Below are 22,283 nucleotides of genomic sequence, written 5' to 3'. Positions count from 1 at the left end.
ATCAGGGAGTCGTCGGCACATGCGGCTGCTCCGGCGGCCCAGGGCGAATCGAGGGGAAGACCCCACCGCGCGCGCCCACACGTACGCTCGTCCTACAGCCATGGCTTTAGATAGCTGCACGATCCATGCATCTCCCTTTGCATCCTGCTTCGTCTTCCTCCTCTCCTTAAACGGTCCGAAATTTTCAATCGAAGCAAGTCAAAAGTATTGTCAGGGTCATCTTTGTTACGTTGCATAGAAAACTATGAATCAAAATAGTGTTCTATAAATATTATGGAAATTTGGTCAGATCCGTATGACCCTGACAAATAGAACTAACTCCGCCACTTTCCATCTAGATCAATGCATGCATCCGTTTGCCTCCCGATTGGTGTGTGGTTGGGACCTAGACGCCACAGCACGCCATGCAGCCGGTGATGTGTGTGTGAGTCCATGCGTGTGTGTGATGTGTGCGTGTGACCACACCGGGATAGATGATTAATGGTGGAACATGTTGTGTCGTGAACTCTCGATGCGTACGTACTGCATGCAGCCAATATGTTTGAGTATCCGCAGATGTAGAAATATAGTTTGGTTGAGCTAGAATGGAGCATGCAAATAGGTCTATATATGATACACTGATCCATAGTTGTTTATGTATGCAGCTCCCGTGTATATCTATTTTGGATTTGGATATAGAGGCCTAGTTATAATCTATTTTAGAGAGAAAAAATGTAGGCCGCTTCCAACCCGACGGTTTTGGTGGAGGCCATGCATTCGGTTCTAAAATTTGGTAAATGTATGATTCGTACCATTAAGTAGCATTTAGTGGAATTAGGACTGGTCCTAACTTTTATGATCTTGGTGCAAAACTAAACATATAAGTCATCATCATACTATATAATAATAATTAATAAATATATATACTATATATATATATTATCATAAATTGTATATAGAAGTAATATTATATAGAAAACAGTGTACATGTTGACCTAAAAAAATATGGGGTGAGAGGCCCTACGATTTAGGGGCTAGAACGACCGCACCACTTACCCTTCTCTAGGGCTGGACCTGGGTGGAATTTAGGTAGCCTTTTCACATAAGGGGTAAAAAGGTCAAGATCTTTGCAAATCAAACATAAATATACATGGTTGATAGATTAAAATCAATTGTCCATTGATTCTCCGCAATCTTGACCCTCGCAATAAGTGGTGCAATGGAACAAGGTTAATAGGCAGAGTTTTCCAAGACAATGCAGCTTATGCTAAAATTGTTGGTGGACAACATGAATGCAAGAGAGTGTTTATATCCAGGATCCCATTATCTCACTCGGATGATATTTCCCTTTCTTTCAATGTAAGAGAAAAAATTTCCAAATACACCTAAGTTTCGCAATGACCATAAATAATCACGGAGACAAACCATCTGAAATGTCGGGATTGATATTCATGAGCATGTAAACATGGACAACTTTCTGTTGCACTGTAAAGGGTGTGTCAAGGCAAACAAGTTGGATATTGGCCAAATCAAAGAAAGAAATAGACCTAACCAGAAAGAGCCACAAGAATATTCTGTATAAAGAAGTATTGGACTGGGGAAGAATGGTACTCCCTTCGTTTGCTAATGAATCTAGACATATATATAAATTATATACATTAATCAATTGAAGAATTTATGCAAGGCTAGAAAGTCTTACAATATGAAACGGAGGTAGTATATAATATGACCAATTTTAATTTTTCTTTTCTTATACGATGAAAAATATATTGTCTATTTGAATCTGTAAGAGTTTAAGCTTATAAGACAAAAAAATTGTTGATCAAATTATTACTGACCCTTATCATATATATATATATATATATATATATATATATATATATATATATATATATATATATATATTGAAAATCTCTTTATCATTTATATTGGTAGAACATATCCAAGCCAATGAAAGGCTCTTTATGGTAACCGTTGGAATGTCAAATGACGCATGGGTATTAGTGGTGGGATACCAACACTTTGCATCTCCGGACATACAACATCGTGTAGTGAATTGACTATCGTTAACATATTTTTCGTAACATTCTAGCACTTTTTATGGTATTATTGATATTTATGACGATATCTTTGAATATTTTTTTCATATTTACAAGTTATAATTGTTTTCATACTATATGTTATAATTTAATAAATATCAGACTCAAACATTTTATAGTGTATTATCGAAGACACTACGATACCGTAACGTTAGTACGAATACACCATGTCGCTGCTGCTTATTCTCACCGACACCAGCTGTGTTTGTAGCTAGACAGTAGACATCCTTTACGAGAGAAGATGGCTCTCTTTTCCAGAAACAGGGATAAATGAAAAGGTTTGCATCACCCTGTTTGCAAAGTTTCAGGCCAAAGCCAAACCGTGGCGCTTGGAACCGGATCTTAATGCAGAGGGTGGCATTAGCTTCAATCCTATCCATCCATCTTCATCCAATGGTTAGTATTTTTTTTTAGCTTAATTGCTTGTTTCCTCTTCCTTGTGCTGTCAATCAGAGTACATCACCATTCCATGATATCGATATTTTAACTTCTTATGTAAAATTACTAACGGTAAACTCCAACTTATGCTTAATTTGATCTAGCAAATATATAATCTACTCATGCATGGTATATATTAATATACTCTGATCATTTTGTGGTTAATATCGTTGATTTTTAGATACGTGTTTGACCATCCAATCTTATTCATATTTTTGCAAATATGAAAAAAAAAATTCTTAATGATAAAATAAACAATAACAAAATAAATGATAATTCTATAATAGTTTTATTTTTAATATGATGAGTGGTCAAATGGATGTTTAAAAACCAACATCGTTAAACATAACAAACCAAAGTACATCATAATGTTTAGTGAAGGCAAAACATTATGTTACAACCGCTTATAAACCAAACTTTAAATTCTATATCTTAATTTTAGAATTAAATTTGTTATATTTTTTTCATCGTGGTTTATTTTCTTTGAGTCGCTATGAACACATGTATAAAGTTTTTCACGTAAATTATTTTTTATTTATAAAAATAGGGTTGTCTTTTTATAAAAAGTGAAATGATGGGAGCCCACATTTGGTCTAAGGTCTTAAGGATTATGCTGTTATCTTCCTTCTTAAGATGCATTTTGTGCTTAATATCTCAATATTAGAGTTATATAGTACTATTTTTCTATATAAATTACCATATGTACTTGGGGCACATTCAGCGGTTTATTTTGGCTTATTAGTCGTACACAGAAAAACAATATGATTCACATGGTTAATTGAGTAATAATTATTAGAAATTAAGAAATAATTTTTTAAATCAACTTATTCATACAAGTTTTCACACGAAACACATCATTTGATGACTTTTAAGCTAAAAAAGAACCAACTCTTATAAATATTTTGGTTAACCAAACAAAATACTTAATACAACTATAGCACCATGATTTTTGGTGGACCAAACGAAATACAAATATTAGGATTAATAAGAAAAGGAGGACTAGTAAACTAGTTTATTCTAATAACGGTAACAGTAGAACAACAAAGGTAATAGAGAAATACCAGATCTAGCTGCAACGGTTGGATGAAGATGAATGGTCAGGATTTAAGCTAATGCCACCCTGGCATCCTCTGCATTAGCTTCTCTAATGCAGAGGATCCGGTTCCGTGGCGCTTGTCTCATCTTTATCGGGACATTTAACTTTTTGTCACTCTTAAAATTAGCTCATACCAAATATGTCACTCGTTGTCTATGATATATAGGCTTCATGTATATATGATATGTAGGTCTAGTAACAAATATATTATGACCAAATATAAGGATAGCAAAAAGTTAATTATTCCCATCTTTACCTGGACGACTGGATCTTATTTAAGTTCGTGTAATAATAAGGTACACCTCTTTGATGACCAGCTCCATAGCACGTGGATTGGGGGACCTTCACAGAAAATTCCAAAAGAGATGGACTGTAGTTTCTGTCTCTTCATGTTTGCACAGTAGAACAAATAAGAATCAACCGATCCATTGATTTCTGATAAGAAGAGAACAATACCCAGTAAAAATTTCAGCTTCTTTCTTGTTTGCACAAGAGAACAACAAGAATCATCCGGTCCATTGATTTCTAGTAGGAAGAAGACAATAGCCAGTAACAATTGTAACATCTTTCACAAGAGAACCATACATACTCCCAGTTACAGTTGTCACCTCTTCTCGGTGTAGATATAGGAGTAAATTGCAGTGGCTGCAGTGATGAACCGTGCATGTTGGGTGCACATGGGTGACACAAGTAGCCGGCAGTCACTGCTCGTTTCAGTCCGATGATTGGGGAGCTAGCTAGCCAGGCAACGCGACGCAATAGAGCCACGAAAAAAATGGTATATCTAGCTACTTAGGACAGGGGTAAGATGAGAGTAACACACTACAATTATTTCCAAAATATGATAACTCTTCTGACTATGGCATTGCCGATTGCCATCTTGCAATCATATGGGCATGTATGATTGCAAGTTCGCCAACAGTTTCCAACGATCTTCTCTCTTTGTACTACAATTACAACTCTGAAGGAAGATTACATCAGGTTTACTAATTGCAACACGGATAAAAACACAATATGTGCAGCATCCAAGAAACCGGCTGCAACATCAAGACATTGTAATCAATATTGCAAGGTAAAAAAAGAACACATTAATAAAACATTATCCGCAACCTCGAGAAAACATTGTATGCAACATCCTTGACACCCTAGTGCCAACAATGGCCCCATGGTAGAATATCTTTGGGCAATTGCTCTTTACCCCTCGTCTTTGCCATTGTATTTATGTTTATAAACTGAATTTAAATTTTATAACAAAGCTGATGTTAGGGGTTTTGCCATTATAGTTTATTTTGTCAGTCTGAACACATATATGATAGTTTTACCCATAAATTATTTTTAATCCATAATAGGTGGTTTTGTTTATACTTATTAAAAGCAAAACAATAAGGCTGGAAGTTCAACTATCACTCCGATGTGTTTTCTCAACTTTGCTCAAGTTTAACACCGTTAGTTTCATAGAATATAGTTAGATGGTAATTTTATTTTTTAAAAGCAGAGTCAAATAAGCATATTTGAGAAAACGGGATCAAATTAGTATATAGACTTCAAAATATGGTCAAAAGCACAATATTTCCAATATCTTTCTATCTGGAGTTAGGCGCCTGGGGGGTACCTTAGGAAAATATTATCGAAAGAAATATTGTCCAGATAGCAATGCTCCAAATAATACAGGAAATTTGTATGCCGTTGCCAACCTCGTAATGTACTTGGTGAACAGCTCAACTCATTGTTAGTAGTAGTACCACATTTTTGGGAGTATTGGATTGTAATGTAATTGTCCTTGAACGAGAACAAAGCAACCTTACAGAACAGTTGAACGTAAGCTATGAGGCTATTGAAACTCGAAGGGATGGTACTAAAACATGATATATTGCATTCCAAAATTGAAACTGAGTAACAATCTGTATACATAAAAAGAATAGAACAATTGATGATATGAGATCCATAGTTCATGAATATAACTAGGTGAAGAAATCAGACTTCCTGGCGAAGTGCAAAAGAGAGCGACATGAGTTTATACAGCACCTACAAGACACCATATTGCACCTTACCAGCAAAAAAAATGTTCTCTTAACCTTTGTCCTTGTAACGGAAGATCGTCAATTTACAAGTTGCAGACAAACTGAATGAAACCCTTCGTATGGCGCTGGATCTTCGGCAGAGGCAAAGGCACCTTTCAAGCATTGGACATCCGCAACCATACTGATGGATTGCTAGCCATCGAGCCTTGGAGATGATGACTCCTTTTTATAAGATCATACTGAATCAATAATGTCCTCACTCAGCAGAGGCTTGAATAAAATTGAGATGATCTTTTTAAAGATTTGATATCATCAATTGCAATCCATGACTGCTCTTGTAGTTTGGTAGCCTCAGCAATGTCCGACTTGCAGCCATACAGATGGATTGCTAATCGTCTGCGCTTGGGAGATGATGGTTTAATATAGGTATTGAACCAACTGATTACATCCTCCTTCCGCACTGTCCTTAGCTCTTCAGCTTCCAGTTTTGACATATCAAACATATACCTAAATTTTGATTTACACACAATGTGAGATTGCATATGTTAGATAAATAGATGGATGATGAAACAGTGATAAAACCCATGTCAATGAGAATACATAGCCGGTATTTGGAGGGTGGAATTTCTGCTTGGATACATGCCAATTTCTAATAAATGCATTTTGCTAGCATGGAGTTGAATGTGCCCAAGTTCTAGGCATGACTGTCATAAAAGAACCAGTCAGCTTAGAAACGGAGGTTTAGAATCAGCAATTTACCATGCAATTCTGGAAACTCAAAAAATGGGATGTTTCTAACATATTCCTGAACAAGTTGGACCTCAATATTAGGTAATTTGTTATCAGCAACAGTGGTTACAAAATCTATGACTCCTAGATAGAGTGGTGGCAAGACACAGGCTGCCAGGCTGGACAGGAGGCAATGGGCAACCAGGCACGTTGTAATCAGCAGTGATCTAATTAAAGCAACAGTAAGTCCACATAGCAATAACCAGTTGGTTATCAGCTTCCAAAGCTCGATACTCATGTAAATAGTAAAACTCAGAACATTATTACGCACAAGGGGTGGGCAAAAATAAACCGTAAACGACCATTGAACTGAATCGAATTTTTGCAGTCTTCGACTGTCAGCTTGGTTTTTATTTTTTATTCTGTTCAGCTGTCAGTTGCTTGGTCAGTTTTTATCTTGTGTACTGAACTCCGAGAAGAACTGGAGTTCCGGAGCGAAGGAGATGACTCCTTCCCCATGCATTCTGCGCATCGCCCCGTCTCCTAGCATGTTGGCCCCACATCAGATTTGTGTGAACCACATGCATGCATGACTCGAGAGTATGTGGGCCCATGCATGCTGTGGTCTGTGAATGAGCATGGCTCATAATGAGTGCTTGAGAGGATGACGCCCTGGCCTAACGCAGGTCTACACTCTCCGGTAAAAATTGAAGCCCAATAGAAACCGTACCAATTTTGATCAGTTTTTTATTTTCAGTTTTACTATTTTTTCCAGCTAGTTCGGCCTCTGTTTTAGGAAAACCATTTTTTTAGGCAGCCGAGTAAACTAAACCAACAAAAATGAAAACACTGAAAGCATACCCCTAATTACCCATGATATATACTTTGAAAATCAATAGCAAATGCCATTCAAAAGAACTATCATATAAAAGGAAGTTCTGAAATAATCACTAGCTACAGTTTCAAGTAAATAATACCTTTTGTCAACAATCTGCGACCAATAATCACCAGTTTGATAGCTAAGAGAAGGATCCTTTTCCAATTTATCAGCTATCAACCCACTCCTGTGATGCTCAAAAGTTTCTTCATCAAGTCCATCCTACAAGCACACAGATTCATGGATAATTGAACATGACAAAAGATGTTTCAAAGCCACCTTAAAGTATTTCTATAATTAATGGGATATATAAATAAATTGAGAATAATCCTCTTCAACCATACACCCCATTTATTGTCTTGAAATCCAGATAAAAAGAGATCAAGGAAAACTTTAAATGATTTCAAAAGGTTTAAGAATTATAAGGACACATCAACAATACTTATACTGAGGTTCATGCAAAATATAGAATAGTATAATCTGATTAAGATCTGAAACATACAAGTGAAATTTAAAATAGGATAGAGGCATACCAGCAAAGCAGATAGACCATCAATAAAGTTATCAATCCGACTTTGTAGGTAAATAGGGCTATACTTGGAGGACATAACTTGAAAACAGTATGCAAGCACACGGTAAGTCATCCGTGGACTAGAGTGCACAGTATATCCAAGTTGCTCCTTCGTTCTATAATTGGAACACCAAGAAAATCAATTAGGGAGGCTGAAAAATATATCATTAACTAAACTGTATACCCCTTTTGGTTAAAAAGTGATATCCTAGATTTTGTCCAATTAAAATTATTTTAATTTTGATTAACAGCTTCACAAATATTTAGACTGAACATATAAAAAATGGGTAGATATGTCCCAAAAATCGCATCCATAATAGTGTTGGAGTAAGATGGCATTTTTCATACTTGTCCAAACAAAAAGCAAGCACAATATTTATACCTCAGCTGATCAAAGCAAGGTTCTTCAATGATGTTGCTGAAAAGATCTGTAATAGCTCTGAGTCTTGTTGCATCATTTCCAATGTCTTGCTCAACTGGAAAATAAACCTGACCAGTAATGTGATATCAGATCATTGTGGTCCAAGTTCATTTGTAATTGCAGTATTTCATCATCCAATGATAGCATTATGCATAGCATGCAGTTTCATATAAAAAGGCATACAAAAAAAAAACAAACTTGGGATAATGCCGGCATATAATTGAAGAATTCAAATGCATCTCTAGAAGATTTGTACAAATATGTATGATTAAGTAGACAGAGCACCAGAATATAAGCCTACCTCAACCACAGAATTCTCTTCAAGTTCATTTTTCACATGGACGCTTCTAACAAAATTTGTACCATTAGGAATGCAAAAAACTCTTTCTCCATGTCTTGCCTCATCAGGTAGTGTCTGACCTAACAGTGTGTTTCGGAATATTTTTGATATATTTATTGCTTCATCTTCTGATAGGTTACCATGACAAAGGCCCTCGATGTGCAACTGCATGTGTGCAAACAGATAGTGATTTATATGATCTACAAAGAAAATCACATGGTATGACAGATCCATTTTCCATTCTTCAGAAACATAATGTCAACAAGCATTTCCATATTTGAAATTTATTTGGTATTATGTAGGAAAAGATGGTTAAGTGGAGAAAGAAATCGCACAGAAGACCATCGTGGTAAAGGATACCTGAGAAAGAAGCTTTGGTACATATGCCACTAGATCAGAAAAGGTTAGTTTCATAAGAACTTCCAATTTTTCATCAACGTCCCAGAATATTTCACGTAGGACTTGTAACCTCAAGTAGGTTGAATGGCTCATGGGCTTCATATTCGTGTTTTTGTAAGCTCTTTCCAAGTCCTCCTTGATGACCTGGCAGTAGGAGATATAAAAGAAGGTAAACAAACTGTGGAAGCTTGCTAAAACAGGAAATAACTCCAACCCTCTCACACAGGTCATGGAGGTCAGACAGTGCACTCCTACAGCATACTGGAGCAACAAACCCAAGGAACTAACTATACAACTTGGATTGAAGGAAACACACAAATACAATTAGATGACGTGGAAGGATCTCCCACTGTAAGAGAGGGAGAAAGCAATTGTATGGTCCGTATGATACCTATGCTAATGTATATGACAATTAGGTCCACATGCCCAAGATTAAGACACTTCCAATTTGTGGCAGATTCGAGAATATGAATCAACAGGGCTTAAGGACAAAAACATGCCTGAACTCAGCTTGTTTCAACCATTGCTATCATCTATCATTTTGGTGCTATATTTGCGACCAAGATTATTCTCTGATTAACATGAATATCAACCTGCTACACCGTCTAAATACTAAAGCCTAGGCTATTAGGCTACAAAGTCTTTTGTGAAAAATCAAAGATGATCCAGAAAACAAGATTTCCAAGAAAAAGGTTTAGAACTTCTCTACATCAGATCAGTCATATTTCAAAATAACAAATCACAAGTTTCACAAAATAGTGATATTTCAGTCATATTTTCAAAAGAATATTACCTCAAACCTATCTGACTTTGGAGAAAAAGATTGAGAAGCAGCCAAAATGCTGGACAGCAGGATGGGCAGCTTGTCATTGTAACCGTAAAGCTTTAACTCAAGGTTGCTACCAACAACAGACAAGGAAGTCTCCAGTTTAGCCACATATGCCTGGGGGAGTCATAAATCAATTGTAAACATCTCAAGCAGTTCATCGAATGTAAGAACAAACAACTAAGTTGATACTTATCATGGGATTTCCTAGGTAAGCATAAAAAGAGAGCAACAAATTCAAGAACACCCACCTGATAGAGGACCTCGTTCAACTCATCTTTAAGAAGGTTTGCAAACAGATCTGTCAGGACAGAGTTTTCAAGAGTGCTATAGCCATCCTTGACAGAAATCAAAAAGTAAGTGTTAGCACGAGGTACATTAAATGTCATGTCCATCTTGTACCAGAGCTTTATGAATGGTTCATCAACAATGCAACGAGGATTATCATCGCTCAGGGGTTTAGGTATATTAGCATTACGCAGATTAAAGTCCCCAGGAATAAATTCATTCTTTCGCGGTAGATGAAAAGCATCATCTATTTGTGCTGGGTTTCGCCAACTTTCCATGAAAGATGCTGGAATATCCTCTTCAATGTACTGGGCACCGAACCACGGCTCACATTGAATAGCTGCATGCGATAGACTGGATTAGAACGGGATATCATGAAGACACAAAATGTAACATGGTCTCATTCCGTCTATGGAAAAAGGTGTACTTAGGACAAACTTGATAATAAACAAAGGCTGTGCTATAAAAATGACGGTTATTGCTTAATTTGTCATGCCTGAACAACAAGCACCGATTGTCAGAACAAAAGGTTGCTGGAGGCTTCTAATGCATACACTACATTGAAGGGCACAGTTAAGAGTGCCCTGTTCCATGATTCCAGGCCTTCCTGCAATGCTGTCATTCTAGTCCTTTCCATGAACTTTAAAAAAAAAGTACTACAGAAATCTGCTGTTGTATTTTTTTTATCATAAAACTTGAAAAGATCTCCATTGGCAATTCAAAGTTCAGGAAGACATTATTAGCATCCATGTAGCAACTCAAAAATAGGATATGTATGTATATCAGAGTTTATCATAAATAATAGGTTTTCCTCATAAAGTGAGCAAGGCAGATGAGACATCTCAAGATACAAATTGGCGAGTACAATACCAAAAGAACAAAAAATGGTGAACAACGGTAATGGTTTAACCAAATAACATCAAATGTTTCCAACATATAACATGGTGAGTAAGAAACCCAAAGAACTTGCACAGTTGCATCTGTCCACTCTTCATGATTTTGGAATAGGTGCACTATTCATAATAACACAAACATACAATGGAAAAGTAGTGACTGCCTGATTACCTTGCGACTGCTTATCGAATGATTTACTAAGTACATCAACTCTCATGTTGTCTGGATGGAAGAAGCTCAAAACATGCTTTACCAGCTCTGGATCCCATCCCTCATAAATATATTCCCCAGAAACAATGTGTTTTTCAGAATAATGTAGCATATTTTCTGCAAAGAAACAAATCGGTAAACCCTGTACCAGTCCCATAAACTAAAAGAGATGAGAGAACAAAAAAGAAGGTGAAGATAACCTGCAAGATCAACAGCATAATCATCTGGAGGTTGCTCTTCTGCAAATCTGAACTCCATGTACCCAATGTCCTGAAGTTCCTTGAATATCCATTCTTGTGGCTCAGACTGCTTAAGCAACTTTATATATTGGTATACAGCACTAATGACCTCATAAAGCTGCAAAAGCATTACACAGAAGACAATATATCATAAGCTGATTTCATCAAAACATTTCCTCGATACAGATCTAGCCCTTGACACTTTTACACCACATAAGGTGGGGAAAAAAAACCCGAAGTATTCTTGCATTTCAAATATAATTGTTTCTAGACCCTTGTCCACTGGATAACAGTGTTTCTGGAAAGGAAATAGTTCTACCAGTTCAACAGGTAAATATAAACCTGATGGCTAAACAAAAATTCAGTTCAACAGGTAAATATAGACCTGATGGCTAAACAATAATTCATCAATATGGACTTCCCAAAAGAATTAGTAGTCTTAGATATGTTTTGAAGCCAAACGCGTGGCAGAGTTACATCAAAATAAAAATAAATTAACTTTCCTTATCATAGCCATTCCTGACAAGCCTTTTTATTGAAGTTTTCTATTTAAACTAGGCATAATACTCCCTCCGGTCAAAATATGTCATTTAGCACAAGAATTTGATCAAACTTCTAAAATTCTGATCATCAATAAATTCTTAAATGCTTAGTTTAAATACAAAACAAATGATATACATAATTTTTCCTTGAAAAGTACTATCATAATAGCATAAACTTATTATATATTATAAATTCATTCTAACATAAAATTGTTTGTCGGTGTTTCAGAAGTTTGACAAAATCTTGTCATCGACGACAAATATTTTTGACCGGAGGGAGTATAAAGAGAACGTGCAATAAACTTTGACATGAAGAGAGAAGGAATTTCACCCATTCAGAATATGCAAGGAAAAGTATAGATTATACAAACTTGCATACATTTTTCAGTCCTGAATCGGTAAGGCGGATAGACATTTCAAAGATATAAGCATATGAGGAGCGTTGTGCTCCACCAGTGCCAACACCAGCACTCAAAGAGCTTGCCCAACCTTTAGCTTTCAGAAAACAGAGTAAGCTTCCCTTCCCCTCTGCAATAAAACAGAATGGTCAGTTGCTAAACGACCCAACAGAAATGTTATCATTTATTCAAAATAAATTAGTTTCATTACAACTTGATTTTTCAATACAAAAAGGTTTGGTCCTAAAGAACTACTATGCTGAAAAAAGAATCTGCTAGACTACTAGAGATTAACATACATTAGCAAATCACTGCAGTTGATTGCATAGCAGAGCTATCAAGGCAAGAAATGAAACAATCTGCCATAATATATAAACCAGGTAAGCCTGTTGTTGCTATCATACCAAACAGAGGAAGAAGTTACAGTTGCTAATCAGGAATAATGCCTATAAAGGATCGTTATGGTATTAAGTATAAGGAAAATAAGCAGTCTCAACACACAGAACATCATCAGTTAGAGCCAGTTTCACGGCTTGATTTGCAGAACAAAGAAAGGGCAAATGTATGTGCATTTTGCAAACATCAAAAGAAACAGCATATTTGGAAGAAGCAGCGTACTGTGGCGCAAGCCTTGGTTAGCAGAAGATGGGTGGCTGACATACATGGGGGGCTGTCTGTCCAGGTTATCTATGAGTATTTGGTAATTTGGGATTTGGTAGAAGGGGTGGTTCTACAACAAGAAGTTCAAGACCAGCAAGATTGGAAGTTCACCACAGATGGTGTGTACAATTGTAAATCCACCTACGAAGCATATTTCCTGGGATCAATCAAGTTCGCTCCATGGAAACGCATTTGGAAGAGTTTGGCCCCTCTCAGGTGTAAATTTTTCATCTGGTTGGCTGTCAATAATAGATGTTGGACAGCCAACCGACTTGCTAAGCACGGAGCCACGGACTACAGCACCCAGTGGTCTGCCCCCTTTGTGATCAAAGTGAGGAATCCATCCAAAACATTTTCATCTCCTGTGTTTTTTTCACGCCAAGTGTGGACAACACTCTTTCGTAGGCTGGGGCTGGCTGATGCAGCGCCTCAACCCTCAGTTGACCGCTTTGTGAGATGGTGGTGTAAAGCTACTAGAGGCAGGCCAAAGGAAGTGAGCAAGGGACTTAACTCCTTGGTTATCCTAGTAGCTTGGGAGATTTCGAAGCATCACAATGTCTGTGTTCTCAATGGAGTCAGTCCTAGTGTGCCAACGGTCCTGCAGGTGGTCAAGAACAAAGGAAACCTTTGGTGTTTAGCGGGAGCATCTGCCTCCGGAAGCTTCTCGGATAGGCAAACCAGGGCAGTGTCGTTGAGTTGGGTGTTTGGGAGGACTTTGCTTCTCCTAATTTGTATTTTTAAGTTGTATTTTGCTTTGTTTACTCCTCCTTAATATAATGAAACGCAATTCCCTTGCGTCTTCGAGAAAAAAAAAAAGAAACAGCAAAAGAAGAAGAAATACTAGAGGGATCCAACAACATGTAGTATGCAACCTTCTAATATATGCAGTATCCACGTGGATGAGCAATCATGACAAGACAAAGGAATGCAGCAGCTATTTACCATGACCAAGGAGATGTGCCAAGTAATCTTCTGGTTTCTTCATGTATTCCTTGTGCAGACAAGGTAGTGTCCATGATAAGCAAAGACTGTGAATATCTCTAACAGCCTCTAGCTTGTGAAGTTTACCAGATCTCCAGAAAGGCATATCAGTCTTTGGACTCATATCCAACAGTGGACCAGCTTTAACCTTACTGAATAGTTCCATGGTCCAACCTTCTAGAATGTCAAGGGGCTCTGAACCAGGTAAAGCATAAATAATTAAGTAGTTAATAGGAGAAATATTCATGGATATGGTTTATAGTCACCTTACTAAATAAAAGTGAAGAAGCCTCACCTCCTCCAATTATAACTAGCTTCATCATTCCTCCATGGTAGTTAGTCGTGTACATCTGTAAAATCTCTTCCCTTAGATTAATGCCACTGCCCATTGCATCAACCAAGCTTTTCTTGTTTCCTAAAGACAATCTCAAAAGTTCAGCCCTAAAAGAATTCAACAGATAGCACTACATGAAAATGAACTTTTCCATGACAGACATACCCCAGGTAAATCTGTTCAAAGGGTGCCCTTGTGAACAAGTATGGGACTGAAGTTGGTAAAGACGGCAGCTATCACTTTGCAAAACTTGGTTGAACTCTAGTGCAACGTAATTGTTAACAGCAGTTATAAGATGTATGATTCAGAGAAAAGAAACTGATAGTGGTAAGCAGGAACAAGATTGACCATACCAGAGTCCACTGCTAGTATCTCACGGTCCATAGCTTCCGCCTTAACAAGAGGTGATACAAAGAACTGAGAAAATCTAAGAACAAAATGGAGCCATGGAAAATATAAATTTTAATTCAAAGTCACTGTATAAAGGAAACTATTAGAATGGGAAAAATAGCAGGATTGCTACCTGTCCAATGCTCCCTTCAGATACTCCCGCTTGACCTCAAAATGGTAGCATGTGTATTCAGTTTCAGTAAAAGCATTGGATGAACCACCATGTTTGGACAAGTAACTGTCATACTACATAAGAAAATTCCTCAAGTTGTTATTAGAGATATATTATCAATTTGACCAAAATCTGAAACTCCAGGGCCATAGAAAATGATATGCTCATTGCAATATGCATAAATAAAAAATGTAAGGCATATAACTATGTAATTAACAAAGAAACATTGCATGCGAGCCCCCAAAAATTATACAAAGATTGTTAGAATGGCATACCAGTGCCAGCATTGTAACCCAACTATGCAGTGAATGCAGTAGTTTCATCCGGTTACAGATCTGTAGTATACAATAAAGTCGCTACAGTGTGCATAGTGCCATGTACTTCAGGATAAAATTGTTTTACATTTCTATATAAACCATAACACAATGTAGATTTCATATTCTGCTGTCATGGTTCATCATTATGTTGCTCCCTCGTTATTTACTACCTCCGCTCCAAAATATAGCTACCTTTAGAATATTGTTGACTCAACATTATAAACTTTTAGTATTACTAAAAAAAGATCGATCATGCAAGAATGGTTTTACTAGATTTATCCTAAACAAACAATCATAATATACAACTCTATCTATTTAAAATAATGTATCTCTACTATTTAAAAAATAAAAGGTGCTTCTGCCATTCGTCATCGCACCGCAACTATATATTTAGTTCCATCGCGCAACCACATCGTTTCATCGGCCTATCCATACCCTCTGAATTGGATCGTTAATTCATTGTTGACTCTGTTTGCATGAGAAAGATACCACATCATGTTTGCATGGCTATACGAATTCTAATTCCTTTTTGTTTTCCTTTCGCTATTCTAAGAAGTTCCAATGCAAGGTGATACACCATATTGTGACTCTATGATAAGAAACAAGTGTGCCGCCTCCAAGTGTGGCATTGCCAAACGCCTAAACCTCAGGACTCCTTGGGCTAGGTTGTTGCCGGTGTTATGGGAACCAGGGTCCCCACACCAGTGGCTCCCAGTGCAGAAGGGCTCTTCACCCAAGGAGGGGTCAGACCACCCGAAGAATCCTCTAAGGAGGCGTTAGGCTAGTCGAAGGAGAGTTCGGGCAACCAGAACGATCCATCGCCGAAGGAGAGGTTGGGTCACCTGAAGGATCCTTCACTGAAGAGGTCGGGCCACCCAAAGGATCGTTTGCTGAAGGAGGCAGCACTCGGGTCCTAATAAAGGGGGGTCTTTTTGGAGGTCCTATAGGAAACATGACATGCTCCACCTACCAAAATTAGTGTTGACCTACCGCATTTATGCCACACATTCTTCTTGTCAGACACACATGATGTCCAACACTTTTCTCCACACCATGCATTGAAGACGACGAGACATCTCCATGGAGAAAGGGACATCCCTGTCCAGTCCTATCAATCCCATCAAGAAGATTTTCTTACATGAATAGGCTATTATAGTTATCCCATCCATGGCACTATGATATCCCCTTAATATTATAAGAAGATAGTCATCCCTACAAAGAAAAAAGGGGCCGCCGAGAACTTCAAAGAGCTAAATAGAATACATATCTGAACCAAAAGAGAGAGAGAGAAGGGGAGCTCCAGTTGGTGAGCTCCCTCCTACATGTATTCCACCAAAAATCACACAAACACCACAAAAGTAGAGTATTACGTCTCCACACGGCTCGAACCTGTATATATCACTTTGTTCGTGGGATTTCTTCCACCATCTTGATTCTCCCCCTATCTCACCTACACTACGTCCGCAACCTACAGCTTCCCTCGCGCTTCTTGGGCCAAACACAAAAAGGGAGATCCATTGACCTCCTTACTCAAGGAGAAACCGTCCAACGGTTGTTGTTGTTGTTGCAATCTCAGATCACCGCTGCCCACCACATACTTTGTCGGGTGGCGTGGAAAAATAGTTGAGAGTGCATCCGAATTGATCTTGTGAAGCGGAGACTACGACAGGGATGGCACTCGATCGGACTTAGGTTGAGAGAGAAGTGTGGAAGTGAGAACAAGCCAAAGGAGCTAAGTGTGGGTGGGGAGGTGGAGGCGGTAGGCAGGGACCAGCAGGACGAGCAACAGCAAGTCTAAGCCGGTGCGAGCAATAGATCTAACGGGGACATGTCATTTGATCATGGCAAGGTGGCCCTAGGTGATAGTCAACCTTTGGCCTAGCTCCTTCACAATGTCATTGTTGACGACTGGGTTCACAACATTGGGCGTATTCAGCACTGTTGCAGTCCGCTTGCTACTCCACCGATCTAGAATTACCTAATCACTGCTGGTGAAAAGCATGCCCCTGCTGGCTCTTATAAGCTAAAACATACCTTTGCATAGCTCGACACCAAGGCGGACAACCTCAATAGCTCAATGAATTAGTTACAAATTATTTCAATCAACTTGCTAAGTTGATGACATCACACACATATGCCTTGTGTACTAACCAATGGGAGTGCTCAGATGACTGGATTTGAGTAGCAGGGAGACCTGGTTGGCTTAATGATGCCAAAAAGCTTTTTTCTAGGCTATGTTTTCTTTTTTTTTCTTTTCTGTTTTTGTATTATTTATTCTAAGGTAAGATATCATGAATGTGCCAAGTTTCTTTATCACCGACATTTTTTGAGTGGACACAGACAATTTGTGGATAGCATCCGGTGGCACCCACCCACATGGAACTATGGAAGTAATTTTCTTGTTGTACTATACTCCCTCCGTTTCATAATGTAAGATGTTTGACCATTTGTCTTATTCAAAAAATTATGGAAATATCATTTATTTTGCTTGTGGCTTACTTTATTATCAAAAGAACTTTAAGAACGACTTGTTATTTTTTATATTTGTACTAAATTTTTTAATAAGACGAATGGTCAAACGTTGCAACTAAAAAGGTCAAACATCTTACATTATGAAACGGAGGGAGTATTTGTCACCATCAGTTTGTAGTAAGGAGATCAAGAGGATCCATCGGATTTGTGAGAAATGTGTCGTAGTGATTGAATCATTCCTTGCTTTGGAGTCATTTACTCATGCTAATTTTGTCCCTCCGTACCATATTATAAGATTTTCTGGTTTTGCTTAGATTCATCCATGTATCAATATATATGTTTTGTATATCTATCTAGATTCATTAGCACAAAATGAATCTAGGCAAGACCAGAAAGCCTTATAATGTGGAACGGGGGAATACATGTTTGAGAGAGTGATTAACCTTCTGCAATCATGATTAATTTTATGCACTCTGGCTTAACTAAATAGGGATGAAAACGATAGAAGAAAATGGTCAAACCTACGTTGCAACATTGTTTTCCTCAAAAATGGAATCAGAAAAATATTTGGATAATTGAAATAAAGGAGGTATACTGCCAAAAGAAACCTCAAAAAAATGGTTAGCACACGATAAAAATTATAGCCCTTATGGTTAGGAGTAATTAATAGTAGCATATACTCATCAATAATATTTCATTGGTATTCATCTTTTAGCTAGCTTCTAGAGGTTGGTTGTTTAGGCTCTATTTGATAGGAGTATTTTTTATGCCTTGTCAACTTGTAGGTGTTAGTAATAGTAGTTAATGAAATTTCCGTCTATGCACCATCATCATAGCATCTCTCATTTATAACCCGTTGCAATGCACAGGCCTTTTGCTAGCTTTTACAAATATTACTGGTCAAAGTAGCACATCGAAGACCATGTACAGATCTAAGGTAGCTATATTTTGGAATGGAGGTAGCATAAATATATAATGTAATTATACTAGGGACAAAAGACAATAGGGCGTAAGGTTTAATCATATGCATCAAAGGATGATGATTTTTCAGAAGATACATCCTACTTATTGTTATTTTCAGTGATTCGTTAGCTTCTGGTGCAATCATATTAGTGAACGCATCCATTTAAGATTGATCATCCAAGTAATTTCAAAGTTCAGATCTTCCATACATTTGGGATAATTCTACACATGATTTTTCATACATCTAATCTAAGAATTTAAGGTGGTGATTGTTTGGCTTTCTTAGGGAAAAAACCAAACAGCATATTTGCAAATGAAAAAAATTGTGAATAAAACTTTTATATACGTGTTCTTATCGATTTAAAAGCCAACGCTAAAAAATAAACTATGATGAAAAAACCCCAAAATATACTCCAAATTTAAGGTTGAAAATTCAAATTTTGGCTTATAAGCAGAAGCAGAAACAAAAAGATGGTGTTGTAAGATATTCATGTTTAAAGTTTTAAATGTTTGACTCAAGTCTTAAGATATGTCCAAAACGACATTTTTTGTGATTAGTGGGAGTAAAAGGGAACTCAGACAACCTCACAGCTTGACTTGCAGAACAAAAGGAAGGGCAAAGGTAAGCAAACTGTACAAACCTCGTTTTCATCTGGAAATTCAGAGCTCCCCATAAAAAGCATATGCTCTGCAAAATTGTAGTTCTCTTCAGGCTCACAAGCATGGGGAGTATATAAAAACTTTGAACTACACAAGCTTCATCCTACTATTGAATAGCATGAAATAGAAGGTATTGTAGTTTCAGCTTTTAACAGGTGCATATAAGCAACTTTGGTAAGACAAAGGATGCAATTTACATGGATTGCATACCTAGGAAATGAGCTAACCCCTGTGCCTTTGGAGGGTCAGCAAAACTACCCATTCCAACACACATTGCAGCAGCAGCCTGAAACGCGACACATAATTTTGTAAGAACACACTTAAAACAAATATCAAATACACAGCCAAATTCACATTATCCAGTCTGTCTATTAAATCACAAAAAATACCCAACCACAATGCCACACCGAAGTCTTCAAGCTAGAACCTGGTACTCTTAAATAGTCCAGCCGCACCTACTACTTACCTCTAAGATTCCAACTTCATCAGATTAACAAAAGATGAACAAAATTCAAATGCTCGTTACACTGGTTATGAACCACCTAGCTGGATAGCAGATCGTTCCAACAGTATTAAATTTCGAAATCACGCCAGATCCAGGGAGTGTTAACACAGCATCAGAGGCACCATACAGACGAGATTGAACAAAATATACTAGCACAGTTCAATCTGCAAAGTAGGCAATGGCAGCGTAATAGATTAAGTAGCAAAAACAAGGCCATTACCTTCTTAACGAGGGGCTCGGAGCCGCCCTTCTCCTTCCTCCTCTTCGGTTCGCTCCCATCCTCCTCTTCCTCCCCTTCGTCCTCCTCGTCACCCTCCCCCTCATCATCGCTGTACTCTTCATCATCGTCATCCTCCTCGCCGTCCTCTTCCTCATCGTCCTCCTCCTCCTCCTCCTCCCCCATTTCCTCGTCCTCGTGGGGCTTGGTGGGCTGCGGGTCCGGGTAGCCGTCGGGGTAGATCTCGGGGTCGTGGACGAGCAGGGCGCAGAGGCCGTTGGGGAGGCGCAGGAGGCGGTAGGAGCGGTGGTCGCTGGGGGACTTGATCACCAGCTCGTCATCGCGCCACGCCGCCGCCGCCATCTCCGCCTCGCCGCCGCGCGGCATGCTACGGGGAGAGATGGGATGGGATGGGAATGGGAGGAGGGGAGAGGAGTGGGAGGGTTATGCGGCGGCAGTAGCAGCGCGCCGCCTCCCTTCGCTTATAAACTTTTGTTTTTTAAAAGTCTTTTAAATTCATTTTTTTAAGAAAAAACAATTAGGGTTGCATAAGCAGATACGGATTCTGTGGGGACTGGATGGGCAGGCATCTCAATCAACTTGTGTTTGCTTTGCATAAATTCCATCAGGTGCTAATTGGACTACCGGAGTGACGGCTGGTTCAGAACTTCAATTTGGTCGTGTTTTCTTGAGAAAAACAATTTGTTAGTGGTAATTTCAAATCTAAATCGATTATACACATGAGAGCCAGAGGTAAATCAACTGTGATTTGGTTGTGTATTTTTAACAAACAATTATAATTTACTCCCTCCGTGTTTTTATATAACTTCGTTGACTTTTTAAATTCTTCTTATTCAAAAATTTTATTCAAATATACAAAATTAAAAGGCATACCTAAAATTTCTATAATAATAAATCAAATTATAACAAAATAATTATATATATTTCTGAATAAAGCGAATGGTTGAACGTAAATATACGGAGGGTGTATAATTTATCTACGCGTGAGAGGTAAAGCTTTTATGAAACACCATTCAAACACTAATACTAATATGCACGGACATCTACCCCCTTTAAGCACTAAAAGAATACATATGCACACCTTGCTCCTAATACTGAAAGAATTTACTATAATATAACCAATCATGTTAAGTCTTGTGTTCGATTCATATTTAGTACACAAGTTTATTTGACACGGCATCAAAAAATCAAAAAGGGGAAAGGAGATACATGAAGTTGTCGCCACTAAAAATTAATAGTCCCACAGGGTTTTGACGCTTTAACCTATGTATTGAGAATTGAGAAACTACGACAGAGGAAGAAGAATAGGATCGATCTTCTCATTCATCGTCAAGTCATTATATACAGGGAGAAACGGTGTGAACCGGGGGAGTACGACGTTTGAGAAACGTCGTACTCTTTCTAGAGAAAGAAAATATTGGAGAAATATGTGAATCAAGCTTCTCCTCCTTTATATTTGGATAGATTAGATCTATCCCTTGGATGGATGAGATCACACCAAATATTTCATAACGCTCTCCCTTGATCGAATCTAGACTTGGAAGATCTGTAAAATCTTGGAAAGATATTGTATAATTCGTTATTTAGATATATCAGGTAAAAACTCCTCAAAAACCTAATGGGAAAAAATAAGGAGAATAACGTGATATACTAAGAGCTTATGTTGATATTACCTCATTAAAAACTTTGAATGAGAAAAACCCAAAGGGTGAAAAACTCATACAAAGAAAAGAGTATAATATAACAGAAATAGGTTAGTTTCTAGAGAGAGATACTCCCCCTGAATCCTGCAGACTTTTAAGTCTCCTCATACCAACTCCTTCAATACATTTAGAGAATGTGGAATATGGTAGAGATTTTGTGAATAAATCAGCAAGATTATCCCATGACTTGGTTTGCAGACTTTTATCTCTCCATGTTGCCGAAGCTCATGAGAATAAAATAATTTAGGAGCAATATGCTTAGTGATGTTGCTCTTAATATAACCAGTTTCCATCTGAACAACACAAGCGACATTATCTTCATAGATAATGGTGGGTAATTCTAATGACCCAATACCACAAGATGTTAATATGTGATTAACCATTCTGCGAAGCCATACACATTCACGTGATGCTTCATATAATGCAATTATTTCAGAATGGTTTGTGGAAGTGGCTACCAGGGTTTGCTTCGAAGATTTCCATGAAATAGCAGTTCCACCTTGTAAAAATACGAATCATGT

General features: G+C 37.8%; 1 protein-coding gene across 1 annotated transcript; it reads right to left on the bottom strand.

Annotated features, from left to right (window-relative positions):
• Positions 1 to 5,385: 5,385 nt before the first annotated feature.
• Positions 5,386 to 20,453, bottom strand: LOC102715651 (nardilysin-like). The gene is made up of 19 exons (XM_006651288.3): positions 20,042 to 20,453; positions 19,527 to 19,602; positions 19,298 to 19,344; positions 14,866 to 14,978; positions 14,696 to 14,769; positions 14,508 to 14,603; positions 14,304 to 14,423; positions 13,970 to 14,203; positions 12,349 to 12,497; positions 11,389 to 11,545; positions 11,150 to 11,305; positions 10,048 to 10,424; positions 9,764 to 9,913; positions 8,932 to 9,114; positions 8,533 to 8,736; positions 8,193 to 8,299; positions 7,773 to 7,926; positions 7,340 to 7,461; positions 5,386 to 6,140 (listed from the first exon to the last, which is right to left on the bottom strand). Exons 1-19 carry the CDS (start codon positions 20,423 to 20,425, stop codon positions 5,894 to 5,896), a joined length of 3,150 nt encoding a protein of 1,049 aa, XP_006651351.2. The 5' UTR covers positions 20,426 to 20,453; the 3' UTR covers positions 5,386 to 5,893.
• Between the last annotated feature and the right edge of the window lie 1,830 nt (positions 20,454 to 22,283).

This window comes from Oryza brachyantha, chromosome 3, assembly GCF_000231095.2.
Source record: "Oryza brachyantha chromosome 3, ObraRS2, whole genome shotgun sequence".
In the NCBI taxonomy this organism is placed as follows: domain Eukaryota; kingdom Viridiplantae; phylum Streptophyta; class Magnoliopsida; order Poales; family Poaceae; genus Oryza; species Oryza brachyantha.
Note: the sequence above shows the minus strand (reverse complement) of the source record. Positions and strands in the feature narration are given on the sequence as shown.